The sequence below is a fragment of the Emiliania huxleyi genome (assembly GCF_000372725.1).
Source record: "Emiliania huxleyi CCMP1516 unplaced genomic scaffold EMIHUscaffold_113, whole genome shotgun sequence".
Classification (NCBI taxonomy): domain Eukaryota; phylum Haptophyta; order Isochrysidales; family Noelaerhabdaceae; genus Emiliania; species Emiliania huxleyi.
The window spans coordinates 197,866-218,890 of record NW_005201613.1 but is presented as its reverse complement, the minus strand read 5'-3'; the positions used below and the strand labels follow the sequence as shown (position 1 = coordinate 218,890).

The window sequence follows — 21,025 nt, the reverse complement described above, 5'->3', positions numbered from 1 at the left end:
TTGGGTCCTGTGGGCACCCTACCTCTAGTTAGGATTCCTAAGCTTAAAGGCCCGCTAAACGCGCGAGGCGGTGGCGGCGGTGGGGGGGATCGACAGGGGAGGCGGCGGGATTGACAGGGGATGGGGCGGCCACGAGCGGAGCGGCGGCGAGAGGGGGGGCGGCGGCGAGGCGCCAACGAGCGAGGAGCCCGCGCCATCAGAGGGACGCGCCGCTGCGAGATGGAGGGCGGCGGTGACGGAGGCAAGGCGCGAGGCGGCGGCGGCGGCGGCGGCGGCGAGAACGGCGGCACCGAGTTGTCTCGGTGAGCGGAGCGGCGGCAGGAGGAGGAGCAGCTCGCTGTTGAGCGCTTTTGAGCCTGGGATCCCATGCCACTGCGACCGGCGTGCCCGGGAACAGAGATCGCGCGCGCGCCGCCACTCACGACGCGCGCGCGATCTTCGCGGAGTCGGGTCCCCAGAGGGAAGCGGTCTTCTCGGCCGACGTCCAGCGGCGCGGAAGGACAGGCGCAGCGGTGCACCGCGCCGCGTTGATTCGCGACCACCGTCGGCCGCGGACGGCGGCGGCGTGGCGGCCGCGGGCGCTCGTGAGACGCGCCGCTCTGCGCTGGTTCGGTTCGTTCGACTCGTTGTGCCGCCACACGCCCGGCGGCCGCGGGTCCCAGAAGTGGTTGCGCGGGCCTCTTCCTGGCGGCCGCGGGACGGCGTCGGGCACGTCGTCGGTCGCAACAGATGCGTGGCGAGCCGCGGCACGTCGTTGCTGGCGCTGGTGGTTTGAGGTCGGCATAGTCCAGAGCAAGGTGGACGAGTCGAGAGCTTCAGCTGGCCGAGGGTGCCACCTTTGTGCTCTTTGTGCACGAAACGGGAATATATCTCTTTGATGTTACTCAGGCGGTCTCATGCGGAAGAGTCAGAGATGCACAGAGCACCTAAAGGAGCAAGGCATACAGCTGTGAAGTGGTCTCTCCACTGACAGCTTAGTGAATGTCGAGATAACAGTTTTTCCGAAGAAACTGCGATCAAGGGAGCGGCCAGGGCTCATAGACTCGGTCGAAAGACCCCAGATTGGCATCCATGCCTCTCTGGACAGGGTGGCCCGCCACAAGGACCCCAGGAATTGCGACTCGCCGCTTTCCTCCCGCTGTGATTCTGTGTGAGCTCTGTGTCTTGTTTTGCCAACACTTCACCGTGGCTGGAAGGCCGAGGTCGCGAGCTGGTTGCAAAACGGCTCAGGCATCGACGCGTATGCCTTCTCGAAATTGGCTGCAGTCATCTCGCCGCTCGCCTCGCTCGCCTCGCTCGCCTCGCCACTGCCCTTATCGTTCGCCTCGCCGCCAGCAGCAGCCTCTGCGGCGGTTGGCTCGAGGCTCCGCGTGGCCGCAGGCGCAGCTGGGGGCGTGGCCGGTGCCGACGTATCCGACGCGCAGGCCGGTAGCGGCTTGGCGGCAGGCTCGACGCCCGGTGCAGCGGGAGCGGACTCGCGCGCCTCGTCGCCAGCAGCAGCCTCTGCCTCGGGGCTCGGCGAGTCCGCATCCGCCGCTCGCCACAGCTCCTTCATCGTCACCTCCTGAGAGGACGTCTCAGAGGGCGTCTCCTCCACACCTTGAGCCTCCTCCTCGAAGTCGAGCGCGAAAAGGGCTTCGTATTGCGCGTCCGACGCCATGGCCGGTAGCCGCCGCGCTGCGACTAGCACACCGGCCGCCGGTTTTTGGCACAGTTTTGCCGCCGAGCAACGAATTTCTAAAACACCTGAATATTTCTTAAACCAGAAGATATCCTGTTACGGCGTGCCAGTCGAGAAGCAGGCGCTGCTCGTGAAGTACTTCGGCCGCTCCACGAGCGTGCGCGTCGACGACGCGGGCAGCAGCGTGAGGCGGCTGAGCGAGCTGGACGAGCTGCTGAACCGGGTCGGCCGATGCATCGAGCTGCTCGACCTGCGTGTCCCGGAGCAGGCGTGGCGTGTCCCGGATCAGGCAGCGCGGCTCGCACCACCGCAGCAGCTGCCGAAGGCGTCTGGCCGCCCCGGTTCTGAGCGCGGACCTGGCGGCATGCGCATCCAGCTCTTCGTCAAGTTCCTGCCGGGCAAGACGGTCACGCTGGAGGTGGAGCCCTCCGACTCGATTGAGGCCGTCAAGGCGACGCTCCAGGACAAGGAGGGCATCCCGCCCGACCAGCAGCGCCTCATCTTCGCCGGCAGGCGGCTGGAGGACGGCCGCACCCTCTCCGACTACAACATCCAGAGGGAGTCGACGCTGCACCTGGTGCTCCCGCGAGTGCTGTTGTTGGCGGACGCGGCGGCCAACGACCCACGGCACGACCCGCATCGCATGCAGATCTTCTGCAGGACGCTGACCGGCAAGATTCTCGTGCTGGCGCTGCACCCGAACCACACCATCGCGGAGGTCAAGGAGCAGATCCAGGGCAAGGAGGGCATCCCGCCGGATCAGCAGCGCATCTCATTCGCCGGCATGCAGCTGGAGGACGACGGCACGCTCGTCGACTACAACGTCCAGAAGGAGTCGACGCTCCAGCTGGTGCTCCGGCTCCGCGGCGGCATGTTCCACGAAACGTCGGGGCAGCTCGACTTCGCCGCACTCGCCGCGCTGCGGCAGCGCGTGACGCTGCGCACGCTCGACGGCAACGCCATCCACACCCTCGAGCTCACCGGCGCCACCTCCGTCCAGGTACGACGCTCCGCACGAGCTCCGTATGTACTCATACAGACAGTGTGGCAGCACCCAGCCGCTCCTCCCTCACTGCTGCGTGCCTCCTTCCCTTTCCTTTCCCCGCGCGCAGGAGCTGAAGGAGGCGGCCTCGACGGCGCTCGCCGCCGCGGCGCGCGACGCGGAGGTCGACGCCGTCGACGCGATGAGCGAGGCGGAGGCGAAGGCGAAGCTCAAGCAGCTGCTCGGCAAGCGCGCGCGCGAGCCGCCGCTGTCGCCTGCGCCGGCGGCCGCCGGCAGCGGTAGCAGCGCGCCCGACGCCGGCGGCGGCGCGGCCGACGCCGAGGCGCGCAAGGAGCCGCGCCGCTCGCCGCGCCTCGCCGCGGCCGCGGAGCGGCACGCGTAAGGAAGGCCAATCCTCGTAAAAAGAAAGACAGAAAACATATAAAACCCCAAGGGAGGGAGGGACCAACCTTTTGCCCGGATGTACAGGGTGTTCTTTTTCCCGATGTTTGCGCCGCCGCTGCAGGACGACCTGCAGAGTCATCCAGTTCACTCTCTCCACGAATCTCTTCGGAGGAAGGCCTGGTCGATGGCCACGCCGTCCTGCTCCATCGTCGTGACGGGCTTCGGCCCGTTCGCCGACGTCGAAGAGAACCCAACCGACTGGCTCGCGAGAGAGCTCGCCAGCGGCGCTGACGGCTGGCGGCTTCCGCACGGCGTCCCGCTCCGCTCGGCAGTGCTCGAGGTTTCGACCGAGGATGTCGACGCGCAGCTGCAGCGGCTGCACAGCGGCGACGACTCCTCCGGCTGCGTCATCTACGTGCACCTTGGCGTCGACGCGAGAGGGCGCGGCTTTGCACTCGAGCGCACCGGCGTCAACACAACGCATTTCGTGTGGCGGACGAGCGAGGCCGCCAGCCGACGGACGAGCCCATCGACGCCGCGCCGGCCGCGCGTGGCGTGCGGGGCTGCCGCCGCAGCCCTCTGCCCCTCTCCTCTCTGCGGGATGCGTTGGCTGCGAGGTCGGCCGAGGAGATCCGTGTCTCGGACGACGCAGGCCGGTGCGTTGGCGTTAGGGCCCGCAACCTATCCACGAGCCCGCCGCTGTGGGTGCGCCGAGAAGCAGATTGTCTGCCCACCCTCGCCGGCCGGCACCGCGCTGCTGCTGGGATGGCCAGACGCCCGAAGACGCCCTTGCCTGACCCGCAGGTACCTGTACCTGTGCAACTACACGCTGTACGAGTCGCTGCGGCTCTCGCACGCGCACAACAACAGCTCGGGCGCGCAGAGCACGCAGAGTCGGCACACCACCCTGTTTGTCCACGTGCCTCCCTTCGAGGCGGTGCCGCGCCGCCGCCAGCTGGCGCTGCTGCAGCACCTGCTCGCCGAGCTGGCGGACGAGGCGCACCGCGGCGGCGGCGCGGCGATGCTGCCCGCGTGCGGCGGGGCGGTGGAAGAGCTGAGCGAGGGCGAGATGCTTCGCGCCGCGGCGGCGGCGGCTGCGCGCGGCGGCGGCGTGGCGGGGACGGCGGGCTCGCTGGGCGAAGACGACGAGGCGCGTTTGGACCAGGGCAGAGGCGAGGGCGGCGAGGGCGGCGCGGCTGCGGTGGGCGGTGCGGCGGTGCGGCGGTGCGGCGGCGTGGTCCCGATCGGGGAGGCGGAGGAGGGCACCGTGGCGGTGGGCGAGGTGGAGGGAGTCGAAGTCCGGCTGTGGTACCGCACGTGGGACAGCCGCGCCGCTGGCACCCCCGTGCTGTTTGTGCACGGAGGGCCCGGCAACTGCGTCGCCGACTATGCAGACATCAACGGCGAGTTTTTCGACGCGGCGCGTTTCTTTGTGGTGGAGGTGGACCAGCGAGGCACGGGCAGGTCGACGCCGTCGGTGCGCGAGTCGGCGGCGCACATGCGCATCTACGGCGAGATCGACATCTCGCTGATGAGCGCCGACTTCGAGGCGGTGAGGGAGGCGCGGGTCTGGAGGTGCAGCCGCTGGCTGACGGCTCAAGCTAACGTCGACTGATGAGGGAGCAGGCGCTCGGTCTCGAGCGGTGGCTGGTGTTTGGCGGCAGCTGGGGCTCCACGCTGGCGCTGCAGTACGCCCTCGACTTTCCGCAGCGCTGCCTCGCCCTCATCCTTCGTGGCGTCTTCCTCAGGCGCGCACGGCCGCCGAGATGATCGAGCGTCCCCCCTCCCCGCCACAGCCTGCCAGCCCTCGACCCCCTTCTTCGCCACAGCCTGCCGGCCCTCCCCCCCCTGCACCGCCGCAGCCTGCCGGCCCTCGCCCCCCCCTGCACCGCCGCAGCCTGCCGGCCGAGATCGACGCCGTCTACTCGCGGGCGCCGTATGCAGCCGCCGCCGAGGCCAAGGAGGCGGGCGCGCGCCGCCGGCTTCGAGAATTTGACGCCTTTGCCGCGGCGGTGGGCGAGAGCGGCCACGACGCTCGCTCGCTGCTGGGCGAGTACGATCGGCGCATCCGCGCGGGCGACGCGGCGGCCACCTGGCACTGGCACGCTCGCGTGCAGGTGGGCTGGCGCAGCGCGGTGTGAGCGCGTCTCTTCACACGCGTGGCTGTGAACAGGCACGCGTTCGAGTGCAACCTGATGGCGGAGTGCGAGTCGGAGCGGCGCGACGTGGACACCGCCGTGGCCGGCTCCAGCCGATGGGGCGACTGAGCTCGGTCTCGCGCGAATTTTTTTCGAAACGTACGATGACCAGACACGAGCTCAAAGACCTCGTAAAAATTATGATAAGGGGATGAAATACTCGGAAGAGGGTTGAGTTGTGCGAAAAAAGAAAAACCCGTGCACCGCTCCAACAGCGCTGAGCACCCCTTCGCCAGGAGCCTGGGGTCTCGACGGGCCCCCGGGGGCGACGGGGGTGCTCTTGGGGGGGGTCCCCCCAGTCAAGGGGGTCTGGGGCTGCAGCCCCAGGTAGCCCGCCGCAGGCGCCGATTTTTGGGGGCTTTTTTGACTGATTTTCATGAGGTGTTGCTACTATTTTGGGACCAGTTGAAGCCTAAAAATGGCTACAAATACAGCCACACCAGCTGCTAGTCGTGAGCTGCTTCTGTGTGGCAGAGCCCAGAGAGAGGGCTTTCAGGAGCACTATTCAGTTTGATCCAGCTCAACGTTGCGGAGTAGTAACACTGTTCCGTTACCGCGTAAGCGGCCGCGGCCGGCGGCGGCCGGTGCGGCACGCGGAGCACTCCGTGAGCGGTGACGGGTGCGGACGAGCGAATGAGAGGTTCCTTTCAGCGAGAGATAGGCAGTCCTAGTCTCTAACAACACATCTCCCACTGATAGCGACCTCTCATTCACTCATCCGCGCCCGTCACTGCTAGTCGGGCTGTCGGGGCACTCCCGGCGTGCGGCCCGGTCCCGGTTGTCACTTCGGTTGCTCGTGTTCACACCGTCAGAACTCAGCTCCGCTAAGGATTGAGTGTCTGAGACTTGGGCATCTTACACAACTTTTGTAGTAGAGCACAATGGCACCCTTGCATCAAGTGCATCACTTCATTGATACACCGTATACCGACCCCTCTCGTCGCTGATCACCACGCTAGCAGCAGAGTTTCAGAACCCGACTGGGAGCAGGAATCGCTTCCCGTCTCGCCTCCTCTTTGCCACCTACGCCATGCTCTCCCTGATAGCGTGTGGTGCGTGGCTCTGGATACTTCGCACAGGAGCGGGCCTGCGCGGCGACGTTCAGAGCTCGGGACTGGACGGAAAGAAGGAGCAGAGCGAAGAGGAGGAGGAGGAGCGCCAGCCAGCAAGCAGCTGGACTCTGAGAGGCTTTGCGTGCCCGCGCTCTCTCCTCGGCCCTGTCATGGGGGGCACGCTCGTGCAGGTGGTCCAGTGGGACGTTGCCGTCAACGTGATGATGATTGGGGCCAGCATGACCGACCCCGGCGGCTGTGACGGCCCACAGGGGGCCTTTGTCAACCGCACGGCTCTCACATCTGCTTGGGTCCTGGTGCCCCTTGGCTCGCTCATTTCCTCCCTGGCGCCGTGCGCGCGTCGGACCTTCTACGCTCTGACCTTCTTGCAGCTCGTCAGCCTCGCCTTCATCTGTGGCGCCGTGTTTGGAACACCGCGCTCGTTTTGGGTGACGTGGCAAGGGCAGCTGCTCTACATGCTCTCAATCACAGTATGCGGCGGTCTCGAGGGCTACGTGACCACCATGGCGTACAGGTACCTCGGGGACGCCGAGGGCGTGCCCTTGAGCCTGCGCCAGAGCGCGAGCAGCCTCCTGAGCCTCCTTTCCGTCGTGGTCATCAACCCGATCGGCATCGTCGTGGGCTGGCTGATCAGCACCGGGCGTATTGCTTGCAGAGACCCCTGACTCTCGTCAAATGATCTGAGAGCGCAAAAGTGAAAACTATGACTATGGGTTGCATATAGGGCTCTTTTTACGAGTTCATGTGAGTTTTGTGATCAGGTACGGTCTACGGAGTTGCTCTCTCACGACTCAAGTCTCATACACGCTCAATATACAGCTCGCAGCGGCCTTTCTCTTTACACACAATCACAAACGGACCCACTCCAATGTGTATAAGCCAGTCGGGCAGTCCTTGGCATCCGGTCCAAAAGAAATCCGTGACGCACACACACGGGAACATGGATGCAGGATGGGGGGGGTACACACAAGGCACATGGTAGACACACGAAGGTAAGCAGCGCACACACAGGCTCAGGGGAGGGGCGGGCGGGCGGGGGGGGGGGGGGGGGGGTCATCACACATGTTACATGAACATGAGCTCCAGGCCACCAAGCCTAGCCTGAAGCCAGAGTGAGTCAGAGTGCATATGCTCCATGCAGCGCAATCCAACGGCGCGTCTAGGGTAGCAACAGCCTGTGACTCGCCTATCGCGGAGACCGTGATGCGGAGCCCGACGCCCATGCCGGCGCTCTTGGGGAATCCGTATCGCGAGACTCGCCCAGCGCCGACAAGCGCAGAGTCGGCTCTCGGAGCAGGTCGGTCATGAGCGCTTTCAACGAGGCCGAGTCGGCGGGCGCCCGAGCCGCTGCCGCCCTCGGCGAAGCAGGCCGCGTCCTCGGTGACATATATTGGGGTAGTCCGGCAGGCTCATTCGGGAGCATCAAGCGGCGAAGCTGTGAAAAGATGCGGATGGCGAGCAGTATGCAGCCGCTTGTCACGACGCAGAGCTCGAGGATGCGGGCCAGCGTCCCTGACGTGATCGGCAGGCCCATGACTAAGCCTGCAACCACGGCAAATGCCAGGAGCAGACTAACGCTCGCCACGGCAGGGCGGAAGTCTGCATGGTTGCAAGTGACGTACATCGCCACCGCCGCGGAGGCGGCGAGGCCGAGGTAGATCTCGCGGTCTGAGCAGGAGACACCGAGGACGGTGGGCCTCTTCTCGCTCGAGTCCCGGCGCCATCCTTGCATTTTGCCGAGGCTGTGTGCGTATCTGAGAAGCGAGTCCCATCGCGATTGTAGTGGCGTCGGCGAGGGCGGAGGTGGCGGCAGCGGCAGCGGCGGAGGTGGCGGCAGCGGCAGCGGCAGCGGCGGAGGTGGCGGCAGCGGCAGCGGCGGAGGTGGCGGCAGCGGCAGCGGCGACGGCGGAGGTGGCGGCAGCGGCGACGGCGGAGGTGTCGGCAGCGTCGACGGCGGCGACGAGGGCGGCGCGATTGGCGACGGAAGAGGTGGCGGTCCTATCGCCGGCGGAGGCAGTGCATGCAGAGTCGGCGACTGCCCCGTTCGACGCGGCGGCGGCCACAACCCTGCCAAGAACGTCATCGCCGTCAGCGCCCACACAAAAGATACGACTACCACCGCTGCTTTGCGCTCCTCAGCACGCTGTATCACTTCCCGTCGCTGCTGCAGGATCGTTCGCAATTTCGAGGTCTGCATGTCTGTGTCCTCCCAAATGCGCTGGCAGGGAAGAATTCGGGCGGCTCTGCAAAGGTGGGGACGTGTCTGTCCTCGACCCAGCCCTAGCTAGGGTTTTATTTATTTTGTTAAAAACATCTATCTCCTGGAGATGCCTGCTGCTGCTCTATTTATTATTTATTTATACACAAAAACAGACAGAGAGAGAGATCTCCCCTCTCCTCAAAAACAGAAAGACAGGCAAGACCCCCGGAGCGGTCGCACTCTGCTCGCTACCCCCCCTGCACAACTAAGCTCATCCCTGCTGCTAGGGGGGGGGGGGGTTCTGACCCCCCCCAGCAGCAGAGCGCTCCTGCTGGGGGGGGGTCCCGACCCCCCCAGCAGCAGAGCGCACTGGACCCAGCTCTCCCGCCTCCTCGCCGCCGCCCCCCCCTCTCCGCCCTCGGTTCGTGTTTAAGCGGTACTCGTACGCTCGAGGCGGTTGTGTTCGCCGCGCCTTCGAGCCCAATACACCTTCGTCGTGTCGAGTGCTGGCGTTTTACTAAAGACTTGTGACCATTGTGTGAGAGAGCTGTTCATCCATGTGGTAGAACAAGATAGACTCACTCGGGCGTCTCGGCTGACGTTGATCGATCAGCGTTGATCTCCCTAGCCTATCGGTCCCCCGCTCGATCCCCTTATCGCTCGCTCGTCGCAAATCGATCGACTAATCTGTCATCAAGCTGAGCCGTCTGCCTTTTCTTTTTTCGAAAACGCGCGCGCGCCCGTCGCCCAGCAAAACTGTCAGGTCCGCCGCGACGCGTCGCCGCAATGGCGGGCAGCGACGTGGTGCAAGCCATGCGGCTCGCCCTCAAGCCGTTTAATATCCAGCACCTCGCCGACGACTGGGCGGCGCAAGCCGCCGAAAAATGCTCATCACAATCGTACAGAGATGCCAGCACCCCCCACAGGCAGAGCGCTCCTGCTGGGGGGGGGTCCCGACCCCCCCAGCAGCAGAGCGCTCCTGCTGGGGGGGGGGTCCCGACCCCCCCAGCAGCAGAGCGCTCCTGCTGGGGGGGGGGTCGGCCATGAGCTTAGTTGTGCAGGGGGGGTAGCGAGCAGAGTGCGGCCGCTCCAGATGTTGGGAGAGAGAGATTTTTGTTGACGTTGGTTACACACAGGTAGGATTCCACACCTACTAGAGTAGCATGAAAGAAGAGAGAATCCGTGCGCCCTTCCTTGCAAATCGGTCGGGCGGGTGCGGCCCTTGCAACCGGAGTACCGGACGTGTCTGACTGAGAGAGATTTTTGAAACCCAACAATAAATCACACCCGCACAGACCACAGTGATTTGGGCTCGGCAGCTTGTCAGCCCTCAGCCGAAGCTGGGGCCGATCTCGGTAGCCGAGAGAGCACGCGTCGATGAATTCGACGCGGTCGGTCGGGAGGCCTTCCTTTGCGGAGAGAGAGAGACCAGCGAGCGAGTTGCCGAGTTGGCGATGGACGGCCATAGCCCATACACAGGATGCCACGACGCCTGAAGGGGAGGGGGGCGAGGCCTAAGTGCTCAAGCAAGGCCTCCCCGCGCGAACTCGCTGCGGCCTCACAGGCTTCCGAGCGACGCTCCTGGATCTCGGCGCGAGCTCGGCGTGACATCCCTGCCGACACTCGCGGACCCCGAGAGCGAAATACATGCGCGTACTCACGGCATTGCTCGCCGCTCAGCGTCCGCAGTGTCGTCACGGCGGTGCGCGCCTCGCGCTCTCCTTTGGCGAGAGCAGAGCCCTTGACGGGCAGCTCAGCAAGCTTTGCGCAGCCGGCGCTGATCACATGTCGGGATTCTTCGACCAGCGGACAGACTCGTTCGCCATCACGCCCGGCGCGCCGCGCCTCTCGGTGACCACCTCCGCCTTTGCGCTGCTCGCGCTCGACGCCGACCCCTGGGCTTGGACGGATGGGCCGGCTCCAGTCACGGTCATAGCAAAACTGCTCACCCACAAGCCAGATTGCTGCTACGCACCATCCATGACGGAGGCTGTTGTTAGGTGCTGTCCGCGCTTCTCGCCGCCGAATGGCGCGTGAACGACCCCTTCCAGGCGGCTCTCGTCGTGGCGAGCCAGCGGCTAGCGGTTCAAGACACAGCTTCGCACACTTCAACACGGCGCCTCCTCTGAAGGTGAGTGAGCGGCTGCTCGACCCTGCGGCCGCCGCGCTCGCCTCCTCGCCCGCCTCGCAGGCCAAGTTCGCGCTCGCCGTCGAGACGATTCTCGCCGCCAGGAGAGCCACCACCACCGCCACCGCCACCACCGCCGCCGCCACCGCCGCCACCGCCGCCACCGCCGCCACCGCCGCCACCGCCGCCACCGCCGCCACCGCCGCCACCGCCGCCGACACCGCCGCCGACACCGCCGCCGCCACCGCCGACACCGCCGACACCGCTGTCACCGCCGCCACCGCTACCAACCGCCGCCGCCACCGCCACCACCGCCCTCCTGCCCGCCCGCCCGCCCGCCTATGCAGCTCCCTCGCTGCCCCCCACTTAGGCCTCGCCGCCGCGCTGGGCGGAACCAGCGCGAGTCTGCATACATGCGCTACTGGACGGCGAGATGCAGCCGAGATCTGGCCGAGCGGGCCGAAACACGGCGTACATAGACATTTGGCGCCACATCTCACTCTGCCCGGGACTGCCCACGGATTGCGGTCTCCGCCGTGTCTCCGCTATACGCCGCGTCTACGCGACGTCTGCTCTGCTTTCGCAACAGTAACCTCGGCGTCTCTCGGCCATGTCGCAGGCGCGCGCGAGCACGCTCCTCCTCAACCCGGACGCGGTCAGCGCCTACGATGCACTCCTCCCCGCTGTACACTGCAGTCGGCCCCGCGAACCCTCACGGGTCTCGCAGTCTGAATCCTTCACTCCTCCCCGCTGTACACTGCAGTCGGCCCCGCGAACCCTCACGGGCCTCACAGTCTGAATCCTTCACTCCCCCCCGCTGTACACTGCAGTCGGCCCCGCGAACCCTCACGGGTCTCACAGTCTGAATCCTTCACTCCTCCCCGCTGTACACTGCAGTCGGCCCCGCGAACCCTCACGGGTCTCACAGTCTGAATCCTTCACTCCTCCCCGCTGTACACTGCAGTCGGCCCGCGAACCCTCACGGGTCTCGCAGTCTGAATCCTTCACTCCTCCCCGCTGTACACTGCAGTCGGCCCCGCGAACCCTCACGGGTCTCGCAGTCTGAATCCTTCACTCCTCCCCGCTGTACACTGCAGTCGGCCCCGCGAGCCCTCACGGGTCTCACAGTCTGAATCCTTCACTCCTCCCCGCTGTACACTGCAGTCGGCCCCGCGAACCCTCACGGGTCTCACAGTCTGAATCCTTCACTCCTCCCCGCTGTACACTGCAGTCGGCCCCGCGAACCCTCACGGGTCTCGCAGTCTGAATCCTTCACTCCTCCCCGCTGTACACTGCAGTCGGCCCCGCGAACCCTCACGGGTCTCACAGTCTGAATCCTTCACTCCTCCCCGCTGTACACTGCAGTCGGCCCCGCGAACCCTCACGGGTCTCACAGTCTGAATCCTTCACTCCTCCCCGCTGTACACTGCAGTCGGCCCCGCGAACCCTCACGGGTCTCACAGTCTGAATCCTTCACGGGTCTCTCACAGTCTGCTGTGAGTGAAGAGAGCCGCGGTGTGAAGAGAGCCCCGGTGTGAAGGGGTTGGGTTGGCTAAGATGTGCCGCCGCCGGGGGGGGGGGGGGCAGAGACCACCCGAGATCACACGAGATTGCCCCCCGAGACTAGGCGGTCAATGTCGAGGAGTGCCGCCCGGGCGCAGAGGCGCCGTGCCAGCCCTCCCTCCACCCCTCGATCCCCGCCGCGGCTCTCCCCGCCGCCAAGGCCACCGGCGGCGGCGAGGGCGGTGGCGAGGGAGAGGGCTGCGCGGCGGCGGTGCTGGTGGCGCTGGAGCGCTCCTGCGAGGTCGCTTTCGACGACGTCTGCCGCCAGCTCGCCTACCACGCTGCGGGAGACACCTCACTCTTTGACGTCGTCGTCCTCGCGTACTCCTTGCTCAGGTGCGTGGCATATCTCCCGTATATCTCCCCACATCTCCCCACATCTCCCCACATCTCCCCATATCTCCTCATATCTCCCCATATCGCCCCATATCTCCCCATATCTCCCGACATCTCCCGACATCTCCCGACATCTCCCCGCAGCTACGTGCACGTCAGCGACGCGCTCCGCTCGTACGTCTCGCCGTCGCGCCTCGCCGCCGCCGCCGCCGACCCCACAGGCGCCCGCGGCCAGGCTCTCCTCAGCGAGGCGTCAGCTAGAGATCGTCTCGACTGGTCTCAGCAGCATCTCGGCCACGCCTCGGCTCACCTCGGCTGGAGGTGCGTTTCGGCCAGACTCCCGCCGCCGACCCCCGCATAACCCCCGCAGAACCCCCGCAGAGTCGCGAGAGCGCGACGGCCGCTTCGGCGGATTTGCGCTGCCGCCGCGCAACGAGAAGCTGATCCGCGCGGCGAGATCGAGCCGAGATACAGCCGAGATACAGCCGAGATACAGCAGGGGAGCTGCTCCTCGCGCGGCGAGATCTAGCCGAGACCCAGCCGAGATCTAGCCGAGAGTTGGAGCCGAGGTGGAGCCGAGGTTCCGCCGAGAGGGGCTGAGCTCACGGAGCCGAGGTTCAGCCGAGATGGCCGAGATGGGCAGCCGACGAGAGCCGCCACCGTGCAGCCGAGATGGGATCATCCGAGATCACGAGAGGTCGACCCGGGTGGCTGTAGGCGCTGGCGGCGGTGTTTGGCGAGCTGGGCGGCAACGGCCTGTGGCCGTCGGGGCAGCCCATCTTCACCACGCGCGGGCGCGGCAACGACGTCGGCAACGCCTTTGTCTTCTCGCCAGACCTCCTCGCCTCGCTCATCGAGACGTTGCCGCCCGAGGCTCGCACTTCTCGGCCAGATCTCCCCATATCTCCCCATATCTCCCCATATCTCCCCACATCTCCCCACATCTCCTGACATCTCCCCGCAGCTACGTGCACGTCAGATCTCGGCAAGCCCTCGGCCAGATCTCGGCAGACCTCGCTCTCTCTCGGCTCTGCCTGGACTTCTGCGCTCATTTGCAATCGTGTCGCGCTGCTCGCCCTCATCGATATCTGAATGACACCTGATGGAACGGTTGGAGGAGCTGGCGGCTGTGATGGCGAGATTAGCCAAGAGACCGCGTTGCTTGCCCCACATCGCCAGGCGATGCGGCCGCATCTCGGCGCCGTCGCCTCGCACACGGTGAGGCCCTCGCCCCACGCGGTGGCGGAGCTGCGAGCAGGCGCCGTTCACGCCGCTCGCTGTGGACAGGCGTGGCTCGCGTCGCACGTCGTGGAGGAGCTGCTGCCGACGGGCGGGCGCCTTATGGGGCGAGCGATCATCAACCCCTCCCCCCGTCGCACGCGCCTCACGCCTCCATCCTCTCCTCCCGATGGCAGTTCCCTGCCCCTCTCCCCTTGCGGCACGGCGCTCTCTCTCTCCGATGCGGTCTGATGCAGCCGCCCATGGATGGTTCATCAGGTGGCGCTCCTCCCACCTGCCGCCGGAGGGAGGCCCGCTCGGCTGGTGTACAGCACAGGCGGTCGGTCCGTGTCCCCTCCTCGCAGCGGCGCCCAGGACAAAAGTCACGACGCGGCCCACGCCGCGCGCTCAGGCGGTGCGATGCGCGGCGAGGAGCCGCGCGCTCGTGCGGACCCTCCTGTGCGCAGACGTGCGAGCGCAGCTGACCCGATCCCCCATCTCCCCAAACACGCCCCCCTCCTCCCCTACCCTCCTACCCCCACCGCCTCCTCCTCTAGTCGGATCCCTCCCCCTCTTCCTCCCCCGCTCCCCACCGCCCCCCTCCCCCTCCTCGCCCACGCCCCCTCCTTCTCCGCCACCCCTCTCCCCGTCCCGCGCCCCGAGCCCGGGCGCCTCCTCTCCGCACCCCGCACGTCACGCGTGAACTGCGCCGGTCTCTCCACACCTCGCTGGCCGTGCGCAGGTGCTCGCAGAGCTGGGCGGCCGCCCCGCCTCCGCGCGAGACTTGAGGCCATGGTCGCGGCTGCTCGACTCGGATCTGCCCGGAGGGGCGGGCGGCGGCGGCGCGCTCTACCCCCGCCACCCCTGGCGCGTGGGCCTCGGCTCGTCAGCGCTTCGATGCGAACAGGCGCCACGCTAAAGGGCACCATCGAGGGCAAGATGGTCGAGCCGCTTCTCGCCCTCGCCGCCGCCGACCCTCTTGGCAGACCGAGGCTGGCGGGGGGAGGAGGAGTCGGAGGAGGAGTGTCGGGCGGCGCCGACTTCGCCGCCCTCGCCGGCGCCGCGTCCTACTCTGCGATCCTCTTTGGCCCACCGGGCACCGCCAAGACGACCGTCGTCGCCGCCATTGCGGCTCGGCTCGGGTGGGGCCTCGTCACGGCGCGTCGCACCCACCCAACAACAGACACTCTCCCCTCCCCCCGCCCCCTCCCCATCGTCACCTGAGCCGCCCAGTGCTGCTGCCTTGCCCCCCCTCCCCGTGACCACACCGCAATGTCGTGTCGCTCCCAGGTGGACACGTCCACCTTCCTCTCTGCCGGCCTCTCCAACGTCGCCGCGCGCATCTCCGAGGTCTTCGAGCTGCTGCTGCAGCTGCAAGACGTCGTCGTCCTCTTCGACGAGGTCGAGGAGTTCGCGCTGGACCGCACCAACCCGGCTCTCGCAATGGAGTCGCGCATGCTCACCACGGCGATGCTCACCAAGCTAGCAGACTTGCGCGGCGCGCGGCGCGTCGCCTTCTTCATCGCCACAAACCGGCGCCCCTTCGACCGCAGCAATTCATACCTCAAGCTTGCAACCTCAAGCTGTGAGCAGCGTCTCCTCACACCTCCAGGCTCGCCTCGCTCGACGCTGCCGTCACGCGCCCTGGCCGCTTCGACCTACAGCTCTTCGTCGGCACTCCCAACCTCCACTCGAGGCGCGGACACACTTCGGCTGCGACGTAGGCCCTCTCACGGCTCTATATGACCCTCCCTCTGTCGTTGCTCCACCAGGATGTTCCGGCTCCGAGTGCGGCTGGACGCCGCTGTGGCGGCCGGCGCTCTGGACGTCGCGGCGGCGGGCGAGGCGGCGGAACAATTCGAGTCGCTCCTCTCTGCGCGGTGGGAGGGAGAGGCGCAGTTCCTCACCTATTTGGAGACGGAGAAGCTGGCTGCGGACGCCGTCGCGGCCGCCATCGCGCGAGCCGAGGCGGGCGGCGACGCGCCGCCGCTGGAGAGGTCGTACGGCGCGCTGCTCGAGGCGCAGGCGGCCGTGATGACGGTTCGCGGCGCGGTGCGCGAGGAGTTTGTGGACTCGATGCGCCTCTCGCGCGTCTAGTCCGACACACACTCCAAATATAGAAAGTGAACTCGCGCGCCAAAGACATATACTCTAGAGCGTAAGTCACATAACCCTCTCTAGGGTGTGGCTGTGTGCCTCGCTCAGGACAATGACAAAGATGCGCTTGAATAAACGGCCTTCTATGTACGTGGAGCTCACATGGTCGGCTTGCGTCCTTCTGACGCCTTTGACCGTTAGATCTTAGAACTCTTCACTTTTTACGATTACGTGCGGAGCTCATTGATGAGTCCCTCCACACCAACGCCGCGTCGACCCATGCTGGGCGTGGCATTGCTACGGTGCGCACATGGCTCGCCATGAGCGCTGCGTACTCGGACAGCGCCGCGGATAGTCTCGACAGGTCGATGTGGCTCGGGCACGCGGCATCGAACTTCCAAGCAGAGAAAGAGCACGGCGCCGTCGCCACCGCTGCGGCCAGGTAGTGCATGCCACGCGCGACTGCGAGCGGCTGGTGGCCGAGGTAGACGTCGGCGTCCTGCCCAGCGCGCGACGTCGACACCGCAACAGATTGCGAGGTGTGGAAGAGCTCGACAACCAAGGATTGCGGGGGAATGAAGATGGCGTTGGTCATTCCTTGCCCATGGACTCCGACGAAGATCGCCGCCTCGGACACGACACGCACCTGCTCGCAGTAGCCCAAGCGGGAAAAGCTCAGCCTTCGGAGGGGCAGTCCCATCCGCGACGCCAGCCGGGAGAGCATGCGCGACAGAGCCGCGCTGTTGTTCAGTCTGCGCGAGCCGCCGACTCGCTCCTCCAGCAGGACGTGCCTCGCCGCCCCTGGGGAGAGCCCGCAGTGCGCGAGCGCTCTCCGGCGGACCTCGGCGGCGTCGTCACGGTCGCCGGGGTAGACGTGCAGCTTCTGGGCAATCGCCTCAAAGCACACGAAACGGGCGGCGGGAAGCCTCGCCGAGGAGAGGGCGAGCTTGGCCGCCTGCGCCCGGCGCGAGCTCTTGCGGGTGCCTCCGACCACCCAGAGGGTCTCGGCTCGGAGCTCGGGGGGCACAAGGGCACGGAGCTGCTCGAGCGACCACGCCTGGAGTGGCTCGTCGTCCTGCACTACGAGCCTCGCCGAGGACGGCAGGCCCACCTCCTTACCACCCTCACGGTGCAGGCGAAGAGCGCGCGACACAAAGAGGAGATCGCGATTGAAGTGATTAAAGTTGGAGGTGTGCTTCTCGCTGGCCCACAGCGTGAGGCCGCGAAGCCAGGCCGTCTGCTCGGGCGGCGGGGTGCGGTACTCTCGACTCGGAGCAAAGCAGTAGTCGTGGCGGCTCAGGCGGTACCGGTGCATCTCGCCGCATGGAAGGACGCCGCCGTGGTGGCTGCCGCTCTGCGCAGACCACACGCCGCCGCGCATGCCAACGGAATGTAGCAGTCTCTCTCGTTTGTGGCCGCCAAATCCGCAAAACCCGGGATCGCTCGGTCCGGGATCGGTCCGGTTGGTCGCGCTGCGGTAGTGGAACCAGCGACTGCCCGCGCCAAGGGTCGGCTTGCCGCCGGTCTCGACGCACTCCTAGAGGCAGGCGGTTGGAATTTGGGCCAACAACGGCTCCGGAGGCGATAGTGGGGTATGAAACGAGTGCCCTCGCGCCTTTGTCTGCAATGAAAGCTGCTGATCACTAAAGATGGCACGCTCGGCATGCGCCCGCCTATGCACAGAATGGGGGCTCTCAGCAAGTGGAGCCTCGGCTCTACGCAAGCGGCTCAAGGAGGTTTGCGGGTCTGCAGCGCGGCCGAGCATCGCCACAAGGGCGGCCGACGAGCCGGGAGACTCGGTGTAGAGCGGGTGGCGCTTGCACGCACTCGGCGGCGGCATCGGTGGGAGTCTGGTCTCTGGATGACGTGCGTCCACTTATGTCTTCGCCTGTGCAAGAATTTAAACAAAATAAGTCTCTCTCGGACCACCACGACCTTCGACAGGGAGGGCCACGCCTCCCCGAGCCTGGAGAGGAGCCGGCGGAGGGGGGGGGCGAGCCGAGAACGATAGAGAGGCCGCGGATGCGGGCGCGATTCGCCGACCAGGGAGAGCCGACCCGACCTCCCGGGGAGGGGTGGCGACGAGACACAATGCCGCCACTCCCGCCCGGGGAGGCCCCACCCGGGCTGTCGGCTCCCTCGGGGCCAATGGGGCTAGCCGATGGAGGTGGGGCGGAGGGGCCGCCTCCGAAGAAGAGACATCAAAAACGACTGCAGAGGCAGTGGGGCGACGCCCGAAAGGCGAGCAAGAGACCGAACCAGACTGAAGATTCACCCTGAGGGGTGGGGGGCGAGGCCGGGCAGGGTACACGTTAGACAGTCGTGTGTGTACGTGACGGGTGGTGTCGTAGTGTCCGTGTGTCCACTAGCTCCGAGTAGAGGGGGCGTTCTGCAGTTAAGGGGAAACCCGGTACACGGAGCCCTCTCGGAGAACTGTGTTTACTTTAAGGCCCTTGCCCTGCGAATGCGCACCCCCGGGGCTAGGGCTTTCTTGCCCGCAACCCGATCCCGATCATCCGGCCCGCTGGGTGCGCTTCTGAGCTCCCCGGCCCTGGATGTGAGGCTAATAACTGCACTCCAAGTGCTCCAAGTGCTCTCACAGCAGACAGGCTCGACACAGGTGCGAACTGGCATAGGGGCATGCCAAAGTGAGGGCGGTGTGGGCCGGTGAGGCCGGCGAGATTCGTTGCGAGCTGACCCTTCTCCCACGTGCCCTTGCCCGCCCCTCTGAGTCTGACCGCCTCCCGAGAGGCCCGACTTTGAGGGGCTGGTGAGAGCCCCAACCGTTGCGCTCTCACCTCACGCTGACATATCCTTTGGGAATGCCCATGGGCTCTAGGGACCTGGGGGCAGCTTTGCCCGCGGGTGCCATGCTGGGCTTTGGTAGCCATTCTCTCCGATTCTCCGGAGAGGCCGGAAAAGTGGCTAAGGCGGCCTCCGCTCGAGGATCGTTGGGATTTTCTGGTGACTCAGGAAGGAGGGGTCTGCGCCGAATAAAAATCGGTTCCGTGCTGCCCGCGTCCGGATACACATGGCACAATTTATTAGAAGTTGAGCCGCGCACTTCCGGCCGAGAATAAAATCCCTAGAGAGAGATTCTTAGCAATACCAAACAACTCTAACACTCACACATCATTGTGGTGGTGGCAGCGCGCACCCTGCTCGGCGGCTCGCACGAATTCATTCTGCATGGTTGCAAGCCTTGCGCGTCATCATGCAGCGGCGGCGACGCTCGCTTGGTGGGGCGAGCCGCGACACGCGTTGCTGGTTCGCGCGACCGAGTGGGGTGGGTGGGGCGCCGCTAAGAGAGGCCACACCCCGCGATGAGAGATGTCTGGGCAGACGCACCGGCGCGAGCGGGCAAGAGAGACCAGCGGTATTCCTGGCGCCGCGCGCGTATGTTCGTCGGCCCGACGAAAGCACAGCTCAATCCTCTCGGCACCCCTGCTCGGTAACTCCCGCCTCCCTGCTGAGGAATCGGTCTGCTCTCGACAGGCCGACGTCGCCTTCACCGAGGGCTACACCGACGTTTGCCAGCGCTACCACGAGTCCGCAGGGCGCGTCTACGCTGCCCGCGGCCTCGTCAAGTCCGATGAGCTGGCCCTCACCTTTGGCGACAGCGGCAAGCCCCTCTTCAACCACCTCGGGCAGCTCGTCGCCATCGCCAGCTACACGCCAGGGCTGGCCACCACGCCGAGCTACTGGGCGCTGGCCGAGGGCCTCACCGCGCAGCACTTCGGCGCCGTCCCGCCTCCGACCACGCTGCCGCTCCCCGTTGCTGCCATTCCACTTTTGTTGTACGTTTTCTTTCTTTCTTTTCTTTCTAACACAGGAAACAAGAAAAGCGTGCACGAATTGTACAATCTCTCTGGGGCACGAGAGTGGCGCGCACTGGCTGAGAGACCAGCGTGTGCTGTGATAATGCTTACTTAATGGTAGACGTAATACCGAGTTAGTTTCGCGGCCCGCACCCGCGCACCGCCAACGGGCAACCCAGTACCCGGCCGGCACAGCTCACGCATGCGTACATAGAGCGCGGGACGTCCGGCGCGGCTGCCAAGAGCGCGTGCGCTGCGGCGGGGGCTACCGTACCCCGGTCGCTCTCGGCTCTGACTTCTGAGGGCCGCATGTGCGTCTGCGACATGTGGCGCGATCTACCGATCTACGTTCTACCGCATGGCGCATGCATACCGTACGAACACAAATGCGCACATCACAGACCAACGCCCTTGCTCACTGAAGCTCCTCCAAAAAAGAGAGGTCTGAACTGTACCAGACCCCACACAGCCGCACCCACTATCTGCTCTGTGTACTATACTACTCGTACGAGACCCCACATGATGGTACGTACGCTCCCCCACACGATGGTACGTAGTACGGCGCTCATGCGTTGCACACACTGCTCGCTGGCATGCGGTCAAAAGTGAGAGAGGTGCTGTGCTACCGGCCCAATGAGCCCGCGGTACCGCTGCGCGCGCGCGCGCTTGGCACGGCGCTCCTCGTCGTGCGCCGCGAGCGGGTGCTGCGGCGAGAAGCCCTTGACCCACGCGGCCGACGACTCGTGCAGGCGCTTCAGCTGGCCCGACTCGACCACCTGCAGCGCGTCGGAGCCGCCCGAGGCGATGTGGATGAACTGGCGCGGCTGGAGCGTCTTCATCTTGTCGCGGAAGCTCTTGTTGTGGTCCGTGTTCTTGACCACAGTGTCGATGAGGTCCTTGCGGTCCTTGTCGGTGCCCTCGAGCTTGCCGATGAGCCGCGTGCCGGTGATCATGCCGCGCAGGTTCTTGTCCAGGTCGGCCGGCCGCTGCGTCGCGATGACCAGCGGGAAGCCCTTGTCGCGGTGCAGCTGCAGCAGCCGCTTCGCCATCGCCGTCGACGTGACGGCGTCGCCGGACTGCGTCTGGCCCACGTTGGGCATGACCATGTGCGCCTCGTCGACCACGACCATCGTCTCGGGCGCGGCCTGCGTGCCGGTGCCCTCGCTGGCGTGGCCCTCGATGCGGCGCAGCACGGTCGAGGCGACGAGCTTGCGCATCGTCTCGGCGCCGTAGCCGTTGCCGAGGAGCGCCAGGTTGACGATGGACAGCTTGACGCGCTTGCCCGCCTCGCGCGGCCCGCAGAAGGTCGAGGCGTCGAGCGGGTAC

General features: G+C 66.1%; 6 protein-coding genes across 6 annotated transcripts; 2 read left to right on the top strand and 4 right to left on the bottom strand.

Moving 5' to 3' along the window:
* Nucleotides 1-36: 36 nt before the first annotated feature.
* EMIHUDRAFT_439964 (hypothetical protein) lies at nt 37-788 on the bottom strand (the record flags this gene model as incomplete). Its single annotated transcript, XM_005791408.1, has 1 exon — nt 37-788. A coding segment is annotated over one exon (734 nt), but the record flags the coding sequence as incomplete, so codon positions are not given.
* A 995-nt stretch (nt 789-1,783) lies between these two features.
* EMIHUDRAFT_417514 (hypothetical protein) lies at nt 1,784-3,106 on the top strand. Its single transcript, XM_005791407.1, has 2 exons — nt 1,784-2,681; nt 2,794-3,106. Exons 1-2 carry the CDS (start codon nt 2,046-2,048, stop codon nt 3,064-3,066), a joined length of 909 nt encoding a protein of 302 aa, XP_005791464.1. The 5' UTR covers nt 1,784-2,045; the 3' UTR covers nt 3,067-3,106.
* Nucleotides 3,107-3,215: 109 nt separating this feature from the next.
* Nucleotides 3,216-5,423, top strand: EMIHUDRAFT_466735 (hypothetical protein). Its single transcript, XM_005791406.1, has 4 exons — nt 3,216-3,557; nt 3,873-4,643; nt 4,966-5,205; nt 5,242-5,423. Exons 1-4 carry the CDS (start codon nt 3,253-3,255, stop codon nt 5,333-5,335), a joined length of 1,410 nt encoding a protein of 469 aa, XP_005791463.1. The 5' UTR covers nt 3,216-3,252; the 3' UTR covers nt 5,336-5,423.
* A 1,981-nt stretch (nt 5,424-7,404) lies between these two features.
* Nucleotides 7,405-8,071, bottom strand: EMIHUDRAFT_223892 (hypothetical protein; the record flags this gene model as incomplete). The annotated part of the gene is made up of 2 exons (XM_005791405.1): nt 7,405-7,435; nt 7,539-8,071. 2 exons carry the CDS (start codon nt 8,069-8,071, stop codon nt 7,405-7,407), a joined length of 564 nt encoding a protein of 187 aa, XP_005791462.1.
* An 8,024-nt stretch (nt 8,072-16,095) lies between these two features.
* EMIHUDRAFT_223890 (hypothetical protein) lies at nt 16,096-17,721 on the bottom strand (the record flags this gene model as incomplete). Its single annotated transcript, XM_005791404.1, has 2 exons — nt 16,096-17,418; nt 17,563-17,721. 2 exons carry the CDS (start codon nt 17,719-17,721, stop codon nt 16,096-16,098), a joined length of 1,482 nt encoding a protein of 493 aa, XP_005791461.1.
* A 2,306-nt stretch (nt 17,722-20,027) lies between these two features.
* On the bottom strand, nt 20,028-20,926 carry EMIHUDRAFT_361476 (Hypothetical protein). The gene has a single exon (XM_005791403.1). It carries the CDS (start codon nt 20,914-20,916, stop codon nt 20,299-20,301), a length of 618 nt encoding a protein of 205 aa, XP_005791460.1. The 5' UTR covers nt 20,917-20,926; the 3' UTR covers nt 20,028-20,298.
* Nucleotides 20,927-21,025: the final 99 nt, after the last annotated feature.